The sequence below is a fragment of the Condylura cristata genome, unplaced genomic scaffold (genome assembly GCF_000260355.1).
Source record: "Condylura cristata isolate star-nosed mole 26May11 unplaced genomic scaffold, ConCri1.0 scaffold00007, whole genome shotgun sequence".
Classification (NCBI taxonomy): Eukaryota; Metazoa; Chordata; class Mammalia; order Eulipotyphla; family Talpidae; genus Condylura; species Condylura cristata.
The window spans coordinates 33269256-33290072 of record NW_004567108.1 but is presented as its reverse complement, the minus strand read 5'-3'; the positions used below and the strand labels follow the sequence as shown (position 1 = coordinate 33290072).

At 35.7% G+C, this 20817-nt stretch overlaps 1 protein-coding gene across 1 annotated transcript in view; it reads left to right on the top strand.

Annotated features, from left to right (window-relative positions):
* Positions 1-20817, top strand: part of ZFYVE16 (zinc finger, FYVE domain containing 16) — a 43733-nt gene that overhangs the window by 11994 nt on the left and 10922 nt on the right. The window contains exons 3-11 of the mRNA XM_012721893.1: positions 327-2581; positions 3776-3872; positions 6444-6605; positions 8693-8835; positions 9912-10287; positions 12670-12792; positions 13533-13688; positions 14554-14778; positions 19580-19662. Coding sequence (XP_012577347.1) covers positions 327-2581; positions 3776-3872; positions 6444-6605; positions 8693-8835; positions 9912-10287; positions 12670-12792; positions 13533-13688; positions 14554-14778; positions 19580-19662 — 3620 coding nt within the window. The remainder of the gene's footprint in view (positions 1-326; positions 2582-3775; positions 3873-6443; positions 6606-8692; positions 8836-9911; positions 10288-12669; positions 12793-13532; positions 13689-14553; positions 14779-19579; positions 19663-20817) is intronic.

The window sequence follows — 20817 nt, the reverse complement described above, 5'->3', positions numbered from 1 at the left end:
AGAATGGGTATTTTTCTCATCTTAGAATAATGACTAGGAAACTGGAATCCAAAATATAATAGTGAGATTGTTTTTCAGCTCTTCCTTCATCAGGTTTTTTTAGTGCAAACTGAATTATTTTGAATGGAATTTCTATTACTATCTAACATCTGTATTTAGAAGCAAAAATCTCATCTACTTTAAATCCAAATAAAGATAATTTTGCAGATTATTACCATTTTGTAAGAAATGAACTCATCTCTGTTCTTAAAAGTTAGTTTAGAAGTCTTAGCATCTTTGTAATAATTTTGATTTGGGTCTCCTTAACATGTATCTCTTTTAATTAGATGAACAAGATTATCTTCAAGAAGCACAATATGCGTATGATTCTAATCATTGTTCAGTCTCTTCAGAATTGGCTTCCTCACAGCTAACTTCATTGCTACCAAAGGATCATCAGTGTGTTAATTGTTGTGCCTCAGCTGATACATGCTATGAAACAAATAAGATTTCCCTGAATGAAAAAACTCTCGAGGGACTAACTTCTATACAAAATGAAAAAAATGTAACAGGACTTGATCTTCTTTCTTCTGTGGATGGTGGCACTTCAGATGAAATCCAGCCTTCATATATGGGAAGATGTAGTAAACCTGTCTGTGATCTGATAAGTGACATGGGTAACTTAGTTCATGTAACTAATAGTGAAGAAGATATTAAAAGATTATTGCCAGATGATTTTAAGTCTAGTGCAGAATCTTTGGTTGGATTGGATTTATCTTCAGTGTCAGAAACTCTTTGTGATTCTTCATTAGGCCATGGTGATAATACTGTCAGAGAGGAACAAAATGATACCAACTGTGAGTTGCAAAGTAGAGAAATTAGTGGAACTAAAGAATTGGATATAAAAGTTGATATAACACTTTCAGATTTATATAATGATGATGGAAAAGAAAATTTAAAAGATAAGTTTTCTAATCAGTTAGAACCAGTTGTTGATTTCAACATGCCATCTGCTTTGATTCAACAAAGTTCCAAAATATTTGACGCCAAAGACAGCCTACAGCGCAGGAACCAGCCTTGTAAAATAAAAGCTGATGGCTTTTTGGTAAAAGAGGAAGTAGATGTGGCAGTCACACCTGCCACAGAATTCTTAAAAGAAGACAGCACAAATAGTTTGCCTTGCAATCTTTCACAGAATGAAGGTTTATGCTTAAATGATTCAAATTCAGGAGATGAATATTCCAAATTACCTGACTTTTCCTTTCAGGAAGATAGGACTGCTATATTTATAAAACAGTCTTCAAAAGAAGACTCAAGAAATATCAATCTTAAAGATAATAAAGATGTAACCCAAGATTCCTCTTCTACTTTACATGTTTTAAGCGAAAATATATGTTCATCATTGTCCTGTCTTCCAGTGCCTGAGTCTTTATATGGATCATTAATTGAAAGTAAAGTTCATGGTGATTGTTTACCTCAAAATGACTGTAAAGATAATATACAAAATACAGTAACTGAGGATGGAGAAATACTGAAGAGTGTTATTCTGGGTGGGGAACAATTGAAAGAGGCTGATTTTTTGAGACAGGAAAAATGTGAAAAGATCCACGAGCCACTAAGTGAGAAGACAGGGGATAGGAAGTTAGATCCTGACCAGACAGTAGGCAGAGTGGAATCTTTGGATTACCCTGATCATACTAATTGTTCTATAGCTGCAGAGTCTCAAATAGAACTTATTGGTGTAAATGCCGCAGAATCTCCTGATCATTGTGAAGATCTCACTTTTTCAAACAGTATTGATGGGCAAGACTTAGATTACTTTAATATTGATGAAGGAATGAAGAGTGGTGCATTAATTAGTGATGCTGAACTTGATGCTTTTTTGACGGAACAGTATCTTCAGACTGGTAACATGAAATCTTTTGAACAAGATGCGAATGACTCAGAAACTCAGATGAATCAGATAGATATGAAAGGCTTAGATGATGGGACCATCAATAATATGTATTTCAATGCCAAAGCAGGAGCTACTGGGGAAAATCCTGGTGTTAATATGATTTATGAGACCGTTGATAAACAGAAAACAACAGAAAATAGTGGCCTTTCTTTAGAGGAAACAAGCTCAGTTCCAGTTGAACAGTTATCTAGCTCTAAGTCTGAAATTACAAATGAATTATCAGTCTCTGATATTAGCAGCCAGTCTATTCATGTTGGAGGGGCCAGACCTAAGCAATTGTTTAGTATTCCATCAAGAACAAGGAGTTCAAAAGAACCAAGTAAACCAGATGTTCCAAATATGGCTGAAAGTGAGCCCAGCATAGGAAGTACCATTGCTTCAACCAGTTATACAACAAATTCTACAACTGATCATCAGATTAGCTTCAACTCTAATTACATTGATATAGAAAGTAATTTTGAAGGTGGATCTAATTTTGTAACCTCAAATGAAGAATCCCTTCCTACAAGTACTTGTAAAGAAGGCCTGGTTTTGGGCCAGAAACAACCTCCTTGGGTTCCTGATTCAGAAGCTCCAAACTGTATGAACTGCCAAGTCAAATTTACTTTTACAAAACGGCGACACCATTGCCGAGCCTGTGGGAAAGTAAGTTATATTCTCTTAAGTCTTATTTTGAAATGTTTTAAATAAAGTTAAATGTAGCCAGAAAAACCCCTGATGCATAGATGATTAAAGGATTCAACTATTTCAAAATCATTGTTTTTCACCTATATGGATGTGTATAAAGCATTGTCATTCTACAGGTTGATGGAGGGTTGTCGTGGGTATCACACACTGGAAATGAGGAATGCTAACTACAAATATTTGTGAAATCTAATACTTGTTTTTATCTCACTAACATCAGCTGTTCCAAATTCAACTGGATGCCCCTTTATCTTTAAATACTTAATAGCACAACATTCTACAGCTAATAGTTAGATGAGGGAAAAATAACTCACTTACATAAGGTTCAGAACACCGAAGCTGACCTTATTTGCATTCTATCTTAGTTTATGAACTCCAAGAGTTGCTTTTAGAAATAGCACTGCATTTTTTATTCAACACTTTTCAGTTATTGGTTGGTTTCAGATCAGCCTTCCTCTCTGAAAAATTCTACTTTAAAAAAATTTTTTTAAGATCCAAAAATGTTAGGTTTATTAGAAGAAAGGAAGAAGATGATGCTTGCTTAGAAGCAATAGGTAGAAAGAGATGCCTGCTTTTTAAAGTTTTAAATAGCCATAGAATACTTTTTAAATTATGAATGTATTCATTAAAGAAAATCTTTATCCCTTTTTTAAAAAAGATTTATGCATACAGAACTGGGGTACAGGTCAGAGGTGCAGGGGCGGTGAGAGGATTCCCCAGAGACAGAGTGGGGAGCAGAACAGGCAGACAGGGAAGTACACTGCTGAGGGGAGCAGCTGGTGGGTCAGGAGAGGTCTGCCGCGCTATGTGGGTCACCTCCAGGGCGGGGATTGAACTCATGCTGAAGTGGCTTTAGCTTCTTAGTGCTGCACTTTAGCCCGCTGTGCCACCAGGGAGGGCCCAATTTTTATTCCTTTCTATGGATAGAATTGATGTAAAGAAATTCTTCTTTTCAGAGATACGATTTTAAACTGTAGATCTCATTTAAAATTTTATTTTAATAGCTCCCTATGGATTATGGTGATTAGACAAATTATTTGTATAATAAGGAAAAGTGTTTTTAGTTAATTAGATTTTAGGATTCTCCTTTCCCTGCCTCCAGTAAGTATAAATATGCCTAAAACAAAACCTTACTTGTTATTTTGTTCCTTTTAGGTATTTTGTGGTGTCTGTTGTAATAGGAAATGTAAATTACAGTATCTTGACAAGGAAGCAAGAGTATGTGTAGTCTGCTATGAGACTATTAGTAAAGGTGAGTATTAACCTGGCATTTTTTTCTTCCAGTAATTGTATATGTCTTAAAAACAACTGGATTGTGACAAAGATAAACTTCTTTATTTTCTTAAGGCGAGGACCTAGTGTTGACTTATCTGGCTTAGGTGGGACATCCCAAGGCTTGGTTTCTCTTCTTTTTGTTCCACTCTCACAATTAATACTACCAGTGTGGAAAGGAAGCATTCAGTTTCTGGAGTGGCAGTTCATTAACTTTGAACAGGTACCAAAGTCCCTAAATGCTGCATTTTATCTGCCTATTTGTTTCTGTCATCATTATTGTCATCCTCATCATCTTAGTGTAAACATTTGTAGAATACCTACCAATAAATAGCAGTCAGTCTTATATATTACCAACATAAGGCAAGATAACAGTTCCCACCCTTTAATTAATAACAGCCTAAAGTGGGAATAAAAGATAGTAGTATTTATGATTTTATAGTCAGTTTCATAGGACTGCCATACTATTTGCATGTTTTTATCATTTCTTTCCTTTCTTGATTTTAAGATTTTTTTTGTATGTGTTTTCCATTGTTTCTCTGGATCCCTAGTTAGCTCTCATTATCAGCAATAATCTTGATAGTCTTCAGTTCTTAAGAGTTGTGTGTGTGTTACCTTTTTTTCCTCAAATACATGTTTGTTCTTTTGATTACTTCTTGACATTTTCAAAGTTTTGTTGACAGTTTAATTCCCAGCAACTATTATTTGGGACTTTTTAAGACCAGGCCTGTGAACTAACTCAAGTACTCCTTCCTCTTAGACAGGAGAATACTTGATAATAATTTGTTTTTCTCTTTTGAGTGAAGATAAATTTTTTCAGCAGTTCTTCAAAAAGCTCTGATGTGAGTCTGTTAGCCTGAGGTAAGCTGCTTTAATCTCTGCTGTTGATCTCTGCTCTGGGAGATAGTTTATGTCTTTGCATATTGTACCTTTCTTTTGTATAAAAAGGTCAATTTTAGTGCTTGTAGTTTTGTTTTTCCTTATGCTCTCTCAGTATCCTGGAAAATGACTGCTGGTGTTGTAAACCATGGCAACCTGCTAGATCTAGTTCAGGCATACTAGAGCAAGCTTCCACATAAGTATCACTCCCCAGTTCAAAAGTAAATGAAATAATTATGAGGATTTTAAAGAGTATTTGTGTTGATAGGTCAGAATCTTGGATAAGCATTAAAATATTCCAACTAAGCATTCAAGAGGGGTGAAGGTAACAGACATTGAGACTTAGCATGCTGAGATCAACATTTGCTTTATCAAAGTATATTTCGAATGAATTTGTTTATTTACCTGTTTTATTCTGTAAGTTTGTTTTTGGCTGTATCATTAATTTATACACCACAAGAAAGCATAAAGTTATAGGAGATTATTTAAACAATGTCATTTAAAGAAGAGAAAGATAACTTATGGGTTGTAAGACAAACTCCTTGAAGGACTGCCAGAAAGACAGACTGATGAGAGAATTTCAATAATGAGGCAGACTTGCTGAGAATGTGTTAGCTTGAAGGAAGTATGTGTGTGATTACTGTTTAGGAGATTTGGAGCAAAACATAAATTACTGTGAAACCCAGGATAAGCTATCTGGATTTCATTTGGGTAGTGGAAACCATTTCATGAGAGTACTATTATTTAGTGGCACTAAATAATGTAAGTTTATTTTAGCAGTGGCAGCATTTATAGGAGGATTGTAAAAAGAAGAGCTGCCAGTGCTGTCCCATGCCCTTTGAATGAAAAATCATTCAGCAGTGTTTAGGCATGGTTCTGCAGTTTGGAACTCTAGTTGAGAACAAAGTAGTATCCTTGTTTTCTTAGAATTTATGATTTGATAAATGTGTGGAGATTGTAACAGCAAGCAAAGAGACTGTCAGGTGGCAATAATATTCTAAGCTAAAAAGAATGTAAGAGGAGTAGATAGTAACAGATTATTGACAAGAGATAGTATTAATGGTGGTTGGAAAGTAAGGCTTTATGTGACATGAGTAGAGACTTGAAGTGAGAGAATAAAATTTTATGACTACCTATCGGAAGAGCATTCTCTGCAAAGAAAAGAGTTAAGAGCAATCCTTGTTAAGAGTATCCTTGTTAGACTTGCAGAACAAGGAAGCCTAGGTGACTGGCTCATACTTAGTGAGTAGGTTTGTAATGAGAGCTGAGGTCACACAGCTAATTGGGAAGGCAGAGGAGGTAGCAGGGTAAGGTTATGTGGCATTGTATCACCTTAAATTTTCATTCCAGTTGGGAAGAAGCCATTAAAGGATTTCAAGCAGAGGAATGATGTGATAGGATTTTTGTCTTCAAAGAGTCACTCTGCATGGTGTTGTAAATAGACTAAGGGTGCAAGGGCAAAACAGGCAATCGTGTTATGTAACAGTTATGTTCTTTAGTAGATATCAAATATACGCCAAACAGAGCACTGAAATAACTAGTTGGTAACTTATACTGGAGTGCTGCCAGCTACAGTAAGGATTTTATCTTTACAAGTGTCACTTCTTTTTCTTGCTTAGCCATTGATTAAAATTTTAAAATGTGAGATTTTAATATTTTTTCCCTTTTATAGCTCAGGCATTTGAAAGGATGATGAGTCCAACTGATTCTAACCTTAAACTGAGTCATTCTGATGAATGTGCCACTAATCAGCCTCTTCCGGAGACTCAGGCATCCAGTACATCTTCACCTACAACTTTACCAATCTCAGCACTTAAACAACCATGTGTTGAAGGTAATTAGAAGGAATTGCTTTATCTTAGATTAAAGATGAGTTATTAAAATAGATATTTTCTAGTATAGACAAGGTTTCTAGTGAGGAAAGAAAAACCAAGCTAGATAGCAGAAGGCATATAATATAGTGAAGAACAAAAAGGGCATTGGCACACTCAAGTGCACAGATTAGTAAGTGCCAGAAGCAGCCACTACCCTAGGGGGTGGGGGGGGTAGGTATTATCATTATTATGAGGGCTAAGAGCAGGGGTGTCAGGAGGTGCTTGGCTATCAGACCTGGGATTCAGGAGTTAGGTAGAATACGACTGGTGCTGTGACTTCTGGGAGAACACTGTGGCACATCCTAAAACCATCAAAAGGGCTTCCTGAGGTTTGTGTTCAGATGACTGAAGGGAGTGTTCACAGGTTGGTATTAGGAGTGCTGAAAATCATGGGCATGGGGCTTTGCATGACTGCAAAGATCCTGGCAGGAACTAGAACCAGAATGAATTCATCCTCTTCCCACCTTCCAGCCTCTCACTCCAGCCTGTTCACCAGGCTGAACATTATCAAAGTTGGGGTTTGGAAGTTGTACTGTCCAAGATAGTTAGCCTGACATCAAAGGGCACCTTGTAGAATGAAGGATGTAGGATTTGAGAGACAACAGGCAGACAATTGGAAATCTCCCTCTCCTTAAAAATCTGCTTTTAAATGTATATTTTGCCACAATAAAGAGTGCTTTTTAAAAATCTTAGGGCTCTCTTTTCTTTTTCACATCTTGTAGTTTAGGATCTTGAGTATAGGCCAAGTACATTTTTAAAAGATTTCCCTACTACCTGAAAAAAGAACACTACTATTTGGTATGATTTGCTAGGTTATTTTGGGGGGTCTGGGAATACCATTAATTTATATATAATATTTTGAACACCCCAGGCCCTGAAAAACCTACCAAATCATACTAATACTAAGATGGGATGTTACATTTTTGGCTAGCAGGAGAAACATGAATAGTAATGTGAAACATCCTAGAAACTGACTATCAATGCCAACTGAACGCATATTTGGATACGTTCTTATAGATATTTTGAATTTCAGTAAATTTGTCACTTAATAGCCATTTTCCATTTATCATAGCTTAAAGAAGGAGATTCAGCATATATGGTTGTATATTAAAGCTCTAAAGATGAATATATTTGTTTTAAAAATCACTTACATAATCTCTTCTTAACATCCTAAATTATTATTTTTATAAAAGTAGTACAAACCAGGGCCCTCCCTGGTGGCGCAGCGGGTTGAAGCACAGCACTAAGAAGCTAAAGCCACTTCCTCTTGAGTTCGATTCCCGCCTGCCCCAGCGGTGACCACATGGCGTGGCAGACCTCTCCTGACCCACCCGCTGCTCCCCTCAGCAGTATACTTCGTTAAACTGCCTGTTCTGCTCCCCACTCTGTCTCTGGTGAAGCCTCTCGCCACCCCTGAGCCTCTGGCCTGTACCCTAGTTCTGTATGTGAAAATAAATAAATCTTAAAAAAAAAAAAAAAAGTAGTACAAACCCAAGAAAAGCACCAAATTACAAAAATTATATATTACAGTTTTTTCATTGTTACCTGATTATGTTCTCAGATATGTCACAGCAACTTCCATAACCTTCCTCTGAATGCTTTGTAATAAAGGAGAACAAATACTTAGTTATTCCCTTTAAATTTGGGAGGTCATACTAGAGAGCAGTGAAGTTTACTATATAAGAGCACTGTTAAAAGTAATGACTTCCAATGTATGTATGGTTTTGGTTTCCTTTATTTAGACTTTTTATGACACTTTCTGTTGTTTGCATGTTTTTCCTTATCTGCCAAACTCCATCCTGTCCATTTCCTTAACAAATAATTCCTATCAATTCCTTTTGACAAGTGATTTTTAGAGCTAGTCTTGCCTTTGCATGAGTTAGAAAAAGACTTGGATTCTGTAGATGTATCACAAAAAACCTTGCAACCCATTGGCAGGCTTGTCAGTGAATAACAAAAAGCTTTTGAGTTGTTTTCTGGTTCATTTAGTATTAAATCATGGCAGTATTGCCACATTAAAATACTTTTATTTTTATACCAATACTAGGATTATGCTCCAAGGAACAGAAGAGAGTATGGTTTGCAGATGGGATATTGCCCAATGGGGAAGTTGCAGATACAACGAAATTATCATCTGGAACTAAAAAATGTTCAGAAGACTCTAGTCCTCTCTTACCTGATGTACCCTTGGTAAGGAATATTTACAATGATTTGTTAATTTAGTAAAATTATTTTATAGATAATTCCTTGTGTGATTATTAGAGAGCATTTTTTGTAATGTCTTTAAGGAAATGATTCTCAAATTTCTTAGTCTCAGAACTCCTTGTACATTTTTTTTTTTAAAGATTTATTTATTTATTCATACAGAACTGGGGTACAGGCCAGAGATTCGGAGGGTGAAAGGATTCACCAGAGACAGAGTGGGGTGCAGAACAGGCAGATCGACGAAGTACACTGCTGAGGGGAGCAGCGGGCGGGTCAGGAGAGGTCTGCCACGCCATGCGGTCTCCTCCGGGGCAGGCGGGAATCAAACTCATGCGGAAGTGGCTTAAGCTTCTTTGTGCAGTGCTTTAACCCACTGCGCCACCAGGGAGGGCCTCCCCTTGTACATTTTTAATAATTATTTAGAATCTCAGTGAATTGTAGATTTTTAGGTTAGGCTTACTGATAATTACTGTATTAAAATTAAACTTTAGAAGTCACTTTAAAAATTAACCATTGCACTAATACGAGACATATTGTTCTGACAAAAAACTGTAAAGTCATGGCCTTCCCTGGTGGAGCAAGGGGTTAGGATGCAGCACTGCAAGCTAGCACAGCGATCTCTCAGTGCAAGTTCAATCCTGGGCTCTGGAGGTGATCCACATGGCGCAGCAGACCTCTCCTGACCCGCCCACTGTTGCCCTCAGCAGTGTACTTTGTTGATCTCCCTGTTATGCTCCCCACTCTGTCTCTGGTCAGTCCTTTTGCCATTCCTGTACCTCTACTTATACCCCAGTTCTGTATGCATAAATAAATCTTAAAAAAAGCAGAAACAAAGCTTTAAAACAAATATTTAGCTTATTGTAAAGCAGAAAACTTATGTTCCTGAATTTAAAGAAGCAAAATGGTACTATTTCTTGACAAACTATGCTTCAGAAGAATTTCTGAGCCCATTTTGACTTTATTTATTCTTATTAAAAAGGTATGTTTGCTTGTAGAGATCAGCATTTCAGAATTGAAAAGACAGTATGAACTGATTTTTTTTTTTATTCCATATTTTGCAGAAGGTAAACACACTGGATCACACCAATTCTACTACAGTGGAAAAACCAGACAATGAGATGGGCGAAATTACAAGAACTGAGATAATTCATAGTCCTGTTTCTCAGGTTACATCTGTGGAAAAGCTGCCTATCAACCCAGGAACTGAGGGGTTACTTACTTCTGGGTCTTTAACAACACTAGGTGATAATGTATTTGCAGAAATTGAGGAACCATCTAGTTCTGGTGTTTTAGTTAACAAGTTACCTGGTGTTAGTGCTTCAGATTATAGGTTATTGTGTGGTATTGACCAGCATGTTTGTAATAAGATTAGTCTTCTACCTAATGATGAAGACAGCTTGCCCCCTCTTCTGGTTGCATCTGGAGAAAAGGGATCAGGTAGGATTGTAATTACTTAAATTTTAAAAACAGTATTCTGATGACTTTTGTTTGTAATGTATGACATGCATTTTTTAAAAAAAAACCAGGCAGTTTGGTTGAAATATGTGCCATGGCTTATAACTTTAGGTTATACAAAATCTTAGTATTTAAAAACATAATCTAAAACAAATGAACATGTGAATTTATTTGAATATGACATAGGTCCCTAATTTAGAAAATCTTTAAAACTAGTGAAACTCAATGAACTTTTATTCCTGAGAAGTGTTTCCATTATATTAGAGTTTCATTCCATGTCATTTTTTTTTATTACAAAGTTTATTTTTACATCATTTTTTTTTTTTCCATCTCGATTGTAATCCCCGCGGGTTTCCCATCACCAAATCCCCCCATAGTCCCGTGCATTTCCCTCCCCCCCCCCCGTTTTTGATCCCATTCCCCACTCCGCCCCCACAGAATGTCTCTGGTATATGGTTGTTCATTATTTTTGTTATTTTCTTGCCTGGTCCATTATACTCCTGCTATGAGTGAAACCATCCGGTATTTTTCTTTCTCTTTCTGGCTTATCTCACTAAGCATGATCTTTTCCAGCTCCATCCAAGTTGCTGCAAAAGACATGTGTTTCTCTTTTTTGGTTGCTGAGTAATATTCCATTGTATATATGTACCACATCTTTCTAATCCAGTCATCTACTTTTGGGCATTTGGGCTGCTTCCATGTTTTTCCAATTGTAAATAAAGCAGCAATAAACATGGGGGTACAAGTATCTTTTTCAATCAGTGTTTTTGTGTCTTTTGGATAGATATCTAGGAGTGGGATTGCTGGGTCGTAGGGAAGCTCCATGTTTAGCAGTTTGAGGAATCTCCAGACAGTTTTCCATAGTGGTTGTACTAGTTTGCATTCCCACCAGCAGTGCAGGAGAGTTCCTTTTTCTCCACATCCTCGCCAACAATTGTTGTTGCTAGTTGTTTGAAGATGTGCCATTCTCACTGGGGTGAGGTAGTATCTCATTGTGGTTTTAATTTGCATCTCTCTTATTACAAGTGATGTTGAACATTTTTTCATATGCCTGTTGGCCATCTGCATTTCCTCTTTGGAGAAGTATCTTTTTAGCTCTACTGCCCCATTCCATGTCATTTTAAAAAAGATTTATTTATTTATGTATACAAGACCTGGGGTGTAGGCAAGAGAGGGTAAGGGGGTGGGAGGATTCAGCAGAGACAGTAGGAAGAAGAACAGGCAAGTGTACTGAAATACACTGTTTGAGGGGAGTGGTGCTCAAGACAGGAGAGGCCTGCTGTGCCATGTGGGTCAGCTCCCTGGCTGGTGATGAACTCATGCTTCAGTGGCTGCAGATAGATTTGCTGAGGTTTAACTTGTGTCATGTTTTTTAAAGGAGCATGTTATTATTATTATTATTTTTTTTAGGAGCATACTGCCTGAGAAGATACTCTTGGATTGGATGACAAAACTAGGAATTTAGTTCCTCTTCATTCTACTTATTACATGGGCTGCTTGAAGCGTGTTAGTTAATCTCTTTGAGCCTGTTTACTTTTTGAAAGAAAATAAAATCTTTAAGGTCCTTTCCAGGCTGGAGATTCTGTGGCTTGCTCCCACCTGAGAGTGGTTTCCTAGGATACATTCTGCTGCTCCAGGCATTGCGCTGCATCCTGTAGCTTGAAATCATTATTTCTCTTCATGATGATGTAGGGCAAGAAAGCATAGGTTCTCTCGTCAGTAGGAGCTATCTCAGGAACCTAGCATAGTGACAAAAATACCGTAGGACCAGTTCTTTGCATACTATGCATATTTTGGTCATCATTATTTTTCCCCCTGCATGCCACTGACGAAAGACATGTGACAGCAAACAGCATGTACAACTCAAGTCTACATTACTTTCAGAGTCAGAATTGTAAATTTCAGAATTTGTAATAGGAGCAACTGGCAAACTAGGTGCACTTTCCTGTTATTGTTTTTATTATATTACTTGCATTGAAGTTATAATGGTTTACAGTCTTTTTATATAATTTGGGAAGTATAGGTTCATACCTCTTCAGATGTTAGAATCCACTTGAAAAAATGCTTGTTTAAAAATTTTACAGTTGCTAAAATTGTACAAATGCTATTTAATCAACATGCTTGCATATATACTATCATGATTTATATGTATTACACATTAATATCTTTATGTAAATGGAAAAGTTGAATGAATAACAGTTGTTTGGAGTATTGAATTTATGAAATGTACTTTTAAAAATTTGATCAATGTAGTGGATTTTTTGTAAGAGAAAGGAAGTCACATTTATTCTAATGAATATTAGAATATTAACATTAGCAGGAAGTCATGTTTATTCTATGTAATATGTTGTTTTCATGGTTTAGAGCCTGTAGTTGAAGAACACCCATCTCATGAACAGATCATGTCCCTTTTGGAAGATGAAAGCTTTGGTCCTGTTACATTTGTCCTAAATGCTAACCTACTTGTGAATGTCAAGTTAGTATTTTGTAAGTATGATTCTCCTTTCTTTACTTAATTGATGAGCAGGATTTTTACATTATTTACATCTTCCGTTAGGTTTTGATTCACACCTGTGGGAAATAAACAGTGTTGGATATTGGTTGTTTTTAAGGCAGGTAAAACTATAATTAAATTTTGCAAACTTATATTCACTGAGATTTGAAATACAAGCTTAACAGAAATTTTTTTTGCTAAGCTTACAGATTTATACTAGTGCCCCTAGTGATTCTTTGGTTAAGGTTCTTAGCTAATAGCTGATCTGAATTTTAAGGCTCATGATACATTTGTGTTTCATATTAGCTTTTAGATAAATTGAAATTTGGTAATTGGAAAAAACAAGAATCCTGATTTAGTTACAGTAAGATAGCTTTAAAGTAAATGATATAGCACCTACCTAATTGGAAATAGAGAATAATTCTTAATAGTAAATAAACCTCAGTATTCAACAGTGCATCTATAGCATGAGTTCATTCTCTTTGAAACTAAACTGATTCTTACCCCACCACATTTCAGCATATCAGTGCATCTTTTACTTCAATGTCTTTTATTAATTGATACCATAAGAGTCTTTCATTGTATGTCTTTTTTATTTTGATTATATACAATTCAATTTAAAATTTTTGGGAAAATAAGAATTTGAAAAGCTCTGCCTAATGCAAAAGACAATTATATTTAGTTTTTTGTTTGTTTAATTGACATTTTTAGTTGTATGCTTTTATCATTTAAGATTCCTCAGATAGATATTGGTTCTACTCAACCAATGGATTGCATGGCTTGGGACAGGCAGAAATTATTATTCTGTTGTTATGTTTGCCAAATGAAGATACTATTCCTAAGGACATCTTCAGACTATTTATCACCATATATAAGGATGCTGTAAAAGGTATGGCATTTTATTTTGAATTGTTCGTCTAGAGGATAGATGTATTAATTAAGGTGTTTATATTTTTAGCTATAAGTATCATACTAAACATATATTTTGTGATGAGATCACTGATTTTTTTTTAATATATAATAGTTTATTTTTACATCATCTTGTGCATTTTTCCATCTCATTTGCAATCCCCTTGGGGTTCCCATCACCAAATCAGCCATGTGCCATCACCATAGTCCAGTGCATTTCCCTCCCTCTGCTGTTTTTGACCCCATTCCCCTCTCCACCCCCACAAAATGTCTCTGGTATATAGCTTTTCATCATTATCATTATTTTCTCCCCAGTTCCGTTACATTCCTGCTATGAGAGAAACCATCCGGCATTTTTCCTTTTCTTTCTGGCTTATTTCACTAAGCGTGGAAGATCACTGATTTCTTAAGAAAAATTTAGTCATCATTTTTAGTCTCTTTAGAACTAGTATGCCATGTAATTTGTGTCTTTACATAGGGTTTTTTTTTTTTATTTAAAAAATGTGGATATTTTTGACTTTTCCTCTAACATTTCCTGTGTTCCATTTTGACCATCTATATAAGATTGGAAGGATATGACAGTTTTTCACTTTGCTATGCAGTAAGAAGAAAACTTTAAAAATGCCTGTGGTTAGAAGCATTTTCAAATTTTTGTTCATTCTCACTCTATAAAAATAACTGAACTTTGTGTACTGAAGTTATTTAATAGATGCTTTATCAAGAGTAGAAGTAGGAAACAATATACTACATTGCTTTTACTTAAGAATGTTTATATTGGGATATTTAAACTCAGAACTTTTCTTCAAAACAATTTAAAATCTTTTTATTAATGGTTTTATTTCCAGGAAAATACATAGAAAATTTGAACAATATTACCTTTACTGAGAGTTTTCTCAAAAGCAAGGATCATGGAGGATTCCTGTTTATTACACCTACTTTTCAGAAACTTGAGGAGCTACCATTACCAAGTAATCCTTTTCTTTGTGGAATTCTTATCCAGAAGCTAGAGATTCCTTGGGCAAAGGTTTTTCCTATGCGTTTAATGTTAAGACTGGGTGCAGAATATAAAGGTGAGTTTATTTATTTTTTATTTTTTGAAAGATTTATTTATGCATATAAGAACTAGTGTACAGGCCTAAGGTGTGGGGGGTGAGAGGGTTCATTAGAGACAGAGTGGGGAGCAGAATAGGCAGGTTACATGAAATACACTGCTGTGGGGAGCAGTAGGCGGGTCAGGAGAGGTCTGTTGCACCATGTGGGTCACCACTGGGGCAAGGATCAAACTTACGCTGCAGTCACTGTGGACAGCATCTTACTGCTACACTTTTACCCTTGCCCCACCAGGGAAGGCCCTAAGTTGAGTTTTAGAATAATAAGGTATGTAGGCTAAATTTGTTGAATGTAAAGTAAGAATTTCAGGGGTCATTAAAGCCAGTTTTTAATGGATTAATGGCACCACTTTTATTTTGCTGTACTTATAAATTCCAAAACAACCTTCCTCTGCTATCAAGTTAGTCCAGAAAAGTTTGGAATATTAAGAAGGTTTTAGATGCTCATAAATAACCTACATAAATATTTTAAAAATTTTACAGCATAATACAGAAAATCCTGAGAAGTTTTCATAGAATTGTGTACCTTATATAAGGGGTTTATTTTGTTATATTGACTATTATTAGGAAGCAAATAATTGTCCCTTCTCATCTGTGTACAACATAGAAGCAAACATGAAGGAGTTTTGGATTATCAGGTGGAATTGCTTTCAATGACTGATTATAATCATCAATAATTTAGTATTTTTTTGAACACTTTTTTTTTTAAGTTCTGCATACAAAACTGGGGTACAGGCCAGAGGTACAGGAGTGGTCAAAGAGTCCACCAGAGACAGAGTAAGGAGTAGAATAGGCAGATGGACAAAGTGCACTGCTGATGGGAGCAGCGGGTGGGTCAGGAGAGGTCTGCTGCGCCATAGTGGTCACCTCTGGGCCCTTGAATCAAACTTGCACTGAAGCAGCTATAGCTAGCTTGCAGTGCTGTGTCCTAATCCATTGTGCCACCAGGGAAGGCCCAATAATTTAGTATTTTTAAGGGAAGCAATAATTTGGTTACATCTTTATAAGCTTAAAGTTTCTTTATCTTAGTTTTCTATTCCTGATATTGATAATCCAGACGTGATATAGGCTATTATTTGTTATTTGTATATATGTGGTTTTTTGTGTGTAAGTTTACTTTTTAACCATGACATAACTAGAGATACTTAAATTGTGAAATGATCCAGGCTTATGTTTATTATTCTTTCTAAGTGATTTTTTATTGTTAACCTTTTTTGAATTCCCATTTTTTTTATTCCTGACATTTTTCAGGAAGTAATTTATTGAGGTACACCACAGCTAATAAAATTTTATTCACTTGATTCTAATATAACAATTTCTTAGAGGAAAATTAAATGTAGGGAAGTTATAGAAGTGACCATTAATTGTGAACAAATTAAGTGGAAGAGATAATCATTAAATTTCTTTGTCACTTTTATTAAACTCTGATAAGGTGAGAGGATACCCCCCATTAGGTTAGGACCTAAATATGGAATGTTATTAAGCTATGCAAAAAGTAACCTAAGAAACCTAAGAAATTTCATTCAAAGTTAGTATTACATCCCTTTAGCTTAATATTCAAATGCTATTTTTATGGTAGTTTAGGTGGATATACTAGCCAGTCTTAAGTCATTATGAGCATGTGCTCTCTAAATTTGACCAGTAACACTTGTAGATACCTCACAAGAAAATGATGGCAAATCGGCCAGTTGAGCTGTTTCCTAAAGTTACATTTGATGGATTTTAGATTAACAGTTTGATGTTACGCCTCTTTACACATGAACTTGAAAATGGTATGTGTGTTTACTTTGCTATAATTTACATTGGGCAAAAATAGTCCGAAGATTAAATGCTGAAATAACTGTCTGAAATTAGTAACTTTAAATGGGGATTATGTACCCTTCTATGTTTGATCATTTGCCTCATTAAAAACAACACATCATTATATTAGAATAGCACTGAATGTTGTTCTGTAATGTCCCTTTGTAATTCTGACAATGTCATTCTAACCTATACCCTCTAAAAAATGTGTTTTTAAGTAACATTGTTAGGTTTGCAAATGATGCTCCCTTATTCATAATGAAGTAAAAAAATAACATTTACCTTAATTGTATCCTTCATCACTTTAATATCTTCTGACAGTAGTGTCCGAAGCATATTCCATTCTGCACTCTTAGCCTCCAAATAACTTTAAAAAAATTACAAAATATGTGTGTAGTAACAAAGATGTGAGTTAACTCTGACTTAAGTTTTTAAAATACATAATTTCAAGTGTTTTCTTAGAATTTTTAGGAAGTTTATTCTTCCTCTGCAGAATTTTGTGTTACATTTGCAGTCTTTGTCTCCCTATACTGCTTTGCTGCTCTTTTCCTTTGTATTGGTTATACAAACTCCTATTGGGATAGTCAAAAATTTCCCATGATTGACTTTGTTGTTACCCTGGTTGCTACTTTTTTTTGGTGATCACTTCTGCCTGGGCTAAAGCTCTTACAGATATTAAGATAGCTCCCCATCCAGGAACTTCAGCCTTGTGATAATGTAGAAGTGACGTGTCATTTTGTGTCTAACTAGCAGGGGATCTCTAAACGTATCTGTGATCTTTGGCTTTCTGAGTATACTTTGGGGAGGAAATGCATGGTTTGTGTATAAGGAGCCCAGCCCACACAGTCCATCAAGTACGTCTGCTTCCCATAACCAAGGAGGTATTCCACCTCCTACTGGCGTATAATTAAAGGGAGAAACATACAGGATGAAATATACATCTACATTATGACCTTTTGCCAAATCTTGAGAACCATTATTTGTTTCTAATAAAGTAATTAGATGGGTTTTTCAGTAAATTGATGGGTTTAAAATTTTGCTGCTTTTTTCATAAAGCTTGTACCTTTCCTAGAATTTAATATATAAATGTATTTTTTTTTTTTTTTAGATTTAATTTATTTATTCATACAGAACTGAGGTACAGGCCAGAGATGCAGAAGGTGAGAGGATTTACCAGGGACAGAGTGGGGAGCAGAACAGGCAGATCGAAGAAGTACACTGCTGAGGGGAGCAGCGGGCCGGTCAGGAGAGGTCTGCCGCACCATGTGGTCACCTCTGGGGCAGGCGGGAATCGAATTCATGCGGAAGTGGCTTTAGCTTCTCAGTGCTGTGCTTTAACCCGCTGTGCCACCAGGGAGGGCCTATTTTGTTTTTTTAATACACTTGCTATATAAGTAGAAAGAACATGGTTCAACTAGTTACTTTGATATGTTTGGGCATTGCTTGGTGGTGGTTGCTGTCTTTTGTTCCTCATGCCATGTAAGTGCAGGCTGAGACTTAATCTCCTTTGAGTAAATAAACCATTTTTTTTTTTTTGTAGATCCTGTTCATAGGGTTAAAAAATTAAAGTTGCCTTTTACTTTTGAGTCCCTTAACATTTAGAGTCAGTGAAGTTGCTGCTTTGAATTTAGCATTGATACTGTGAAAATAAATGAAATTTGGATTTTGTATTTCTTTATGTTCATTCTTATTTCACAAACGAGTGATTAAGGAATATGCATCACAAACAAGGAATCTAAGTGAGCTATATTATGGGTGCTGTGCACATAGATTTGGGTATATTCTGAATAGAAGGCTTATTCACCTTTTGCTTTTTTGTTGTACAGGACTGGATTACATATTCTTACAACTTGATTGTTCACATATAAAACATTTGTTGCTATTGCTATTTTTGTTGCTTTTGTTCATGACAGGAATTGTCAATATGGAACATATACCTTTTACACAACCAACTTAATAAAGAAGTTAAGACGAAAAACCAAAAAATGAATTTTTAGGAAGTATAGTTATAATTGTACAATGAGTATTAGGTTTGTTTGCATATGATCTACAGTGATACCTGAAGGTTTAAAAATATCTGCTTCTTGCCATCATAAGAATGGTCTTACCTTCGTTTTTCTTTTAAGACCCTGCTGCATTGCCAGCAGGCTAGCTTTTCCTTGTTTGTGCACAATATTTATAGTACCCTAGAAAAAGAGAAGAGTAGTTTGGTGACAGGTTGATCTGTAATCTTTCTCTGCTTTGACTCCATACATTTCTTGTAATCCTGTTAACTCAAACACTAAGTTTTCTACCATTCATAAACTAACATAGCTAAACATTAATTACTAATGCCTTAAAAATCTTTTAAGTCGGCCCTCCCTGGTGGCGCAGCAGATTAAAGCACAGCATTGAGGAACTAAAGTTACTACAGCATGAGTTGGATCCCCGCCTGCCTCAGAGGTGACCACATGGCGTGGCAGACCTCTCCTGACTGCTGCTCCCCTCAGCAGTGTACTTCAGTGATCTGCCTGTTCTGCTCCCTACTCTGTCTGTGGTGAAGCCTCTCACCACCCCTGCACCTCTGGCCTGTGCCCCAGTTCTGTATGCATAAATAAATAAATCTTTAAAAAAATAATAAAATAAAAAAATCTTTTAAGTCTTCATGTTTCTCTTTAATGTACCTGTATAGGGGTTTAGCTAATCATTATTATTTTTAAGCTGTCAGAATTTATGGAAATACATATATGTAGGTATAGACATACTTAAAAATGGGGTTTAAAAAAATAGAGTATGTAAGGTTTAAGTTCAGTATTGTATCTAGTAGGTGCACCTTGTTATTCTCATTTCTCAGTTTCTCCAGAGTACTGGCTGGGTGGTAAGTATCTATAATGTTTGAAAACTGAGAATTAAAGATAATTAATTAAAACATTTTGGGGTTTGTTGTTGACAACAGTAACCTATTTTCCTTTCTTATATATAGCATATCCTACTCCTCTAACAAGTATCAGAGGCCGAAAACCTCTTTTTGGAGAAATTGGACACACTATTATGAACTTACTTGTTGTGAGTAATTGAATTATTTTATTAGATGTTCTTCTATTGTTACTGCTTTTTAGTACTGGAAGGACCAATTTTGACAGAGGTGAAAATTCACCTCAATTCTTGCATTATCTAGCCACATTCTGCAGGTTATGGACTCAGTGTCCCAAGACTGCCCTTCAGTTTAAGCCCCAGGTATTTGCCTGTGCTTCTGTCCAGGTAGCTAGAGACCTGATGTTCCAGTATTTCCTTCCTCAGACTTCTGGTGCCAGTTTCAATACATTATTATTTGTGCTTTTCTAACTAGCTATAAATGAGAGATTCCCAGGATGTTCATCTCAAGTTGGATTAATTTACTGGAACCACAAATAGCACTCAGGAAACCAGTTTACTTACCTGATCACAGATTTATTACAAGGGCTACTAAGCTAAGGGGTACAAATCAACAGCCAAATAGAATAGGGCAAGGTGTGGGGGAAGCTGGGCATACCCTCGCCTTCTCCAAGCATGTTGTTCTCCCCAAATCTCTATTTGCTCTCCTTAGTCCCTCCTTTTGGGCTTTATGAATACTTTACTAAGAAGACATGATTGATTACTTCATTGGCCATTGACAGTTGAACTCAAAATCCAGCCTCTCTCCCCTTAGAGGTGATGTGGTGTGGGGGATGAGGAGTTCCAACCTTTATTCAGGTTACTTTCTCTGGTAGCCAACCTATTGACTTTGGGAGTTTTCCCAAAGTTAACTTCATTAACATAATCGAAACTTTGATCAACACTGAACTTAGACATTCAAATGCTTTGGGAGTTTTGAACTGGGATCTGTGGATGAAAGGCAAGTATTTATGAAATATAGATGTTTTGGTCATTAAATTATCAGGCTATTTTCTCTAAATCACAGTATTACAATTACATAAAAAATTTTTTTAACAAATTTCATGCATTAATGTTTTTCTATTTTAATTTGTTATGTTTGGAATAATGAAAGTTCGTATTATCAAATTTATAATAAATCTTAATTCATCCTAATAGTTCAATTTGATGAATTTCTTTTTAGTACATCGTATCTCATAATTGCCTTATTCTTGATTTTAATTGATTTTTATTAATTCTTCTGCAATTCTTATACTTTAAGTTAATATGAGATCTACACAATTTTTCGAACTTTGGAAATTTTAGTAG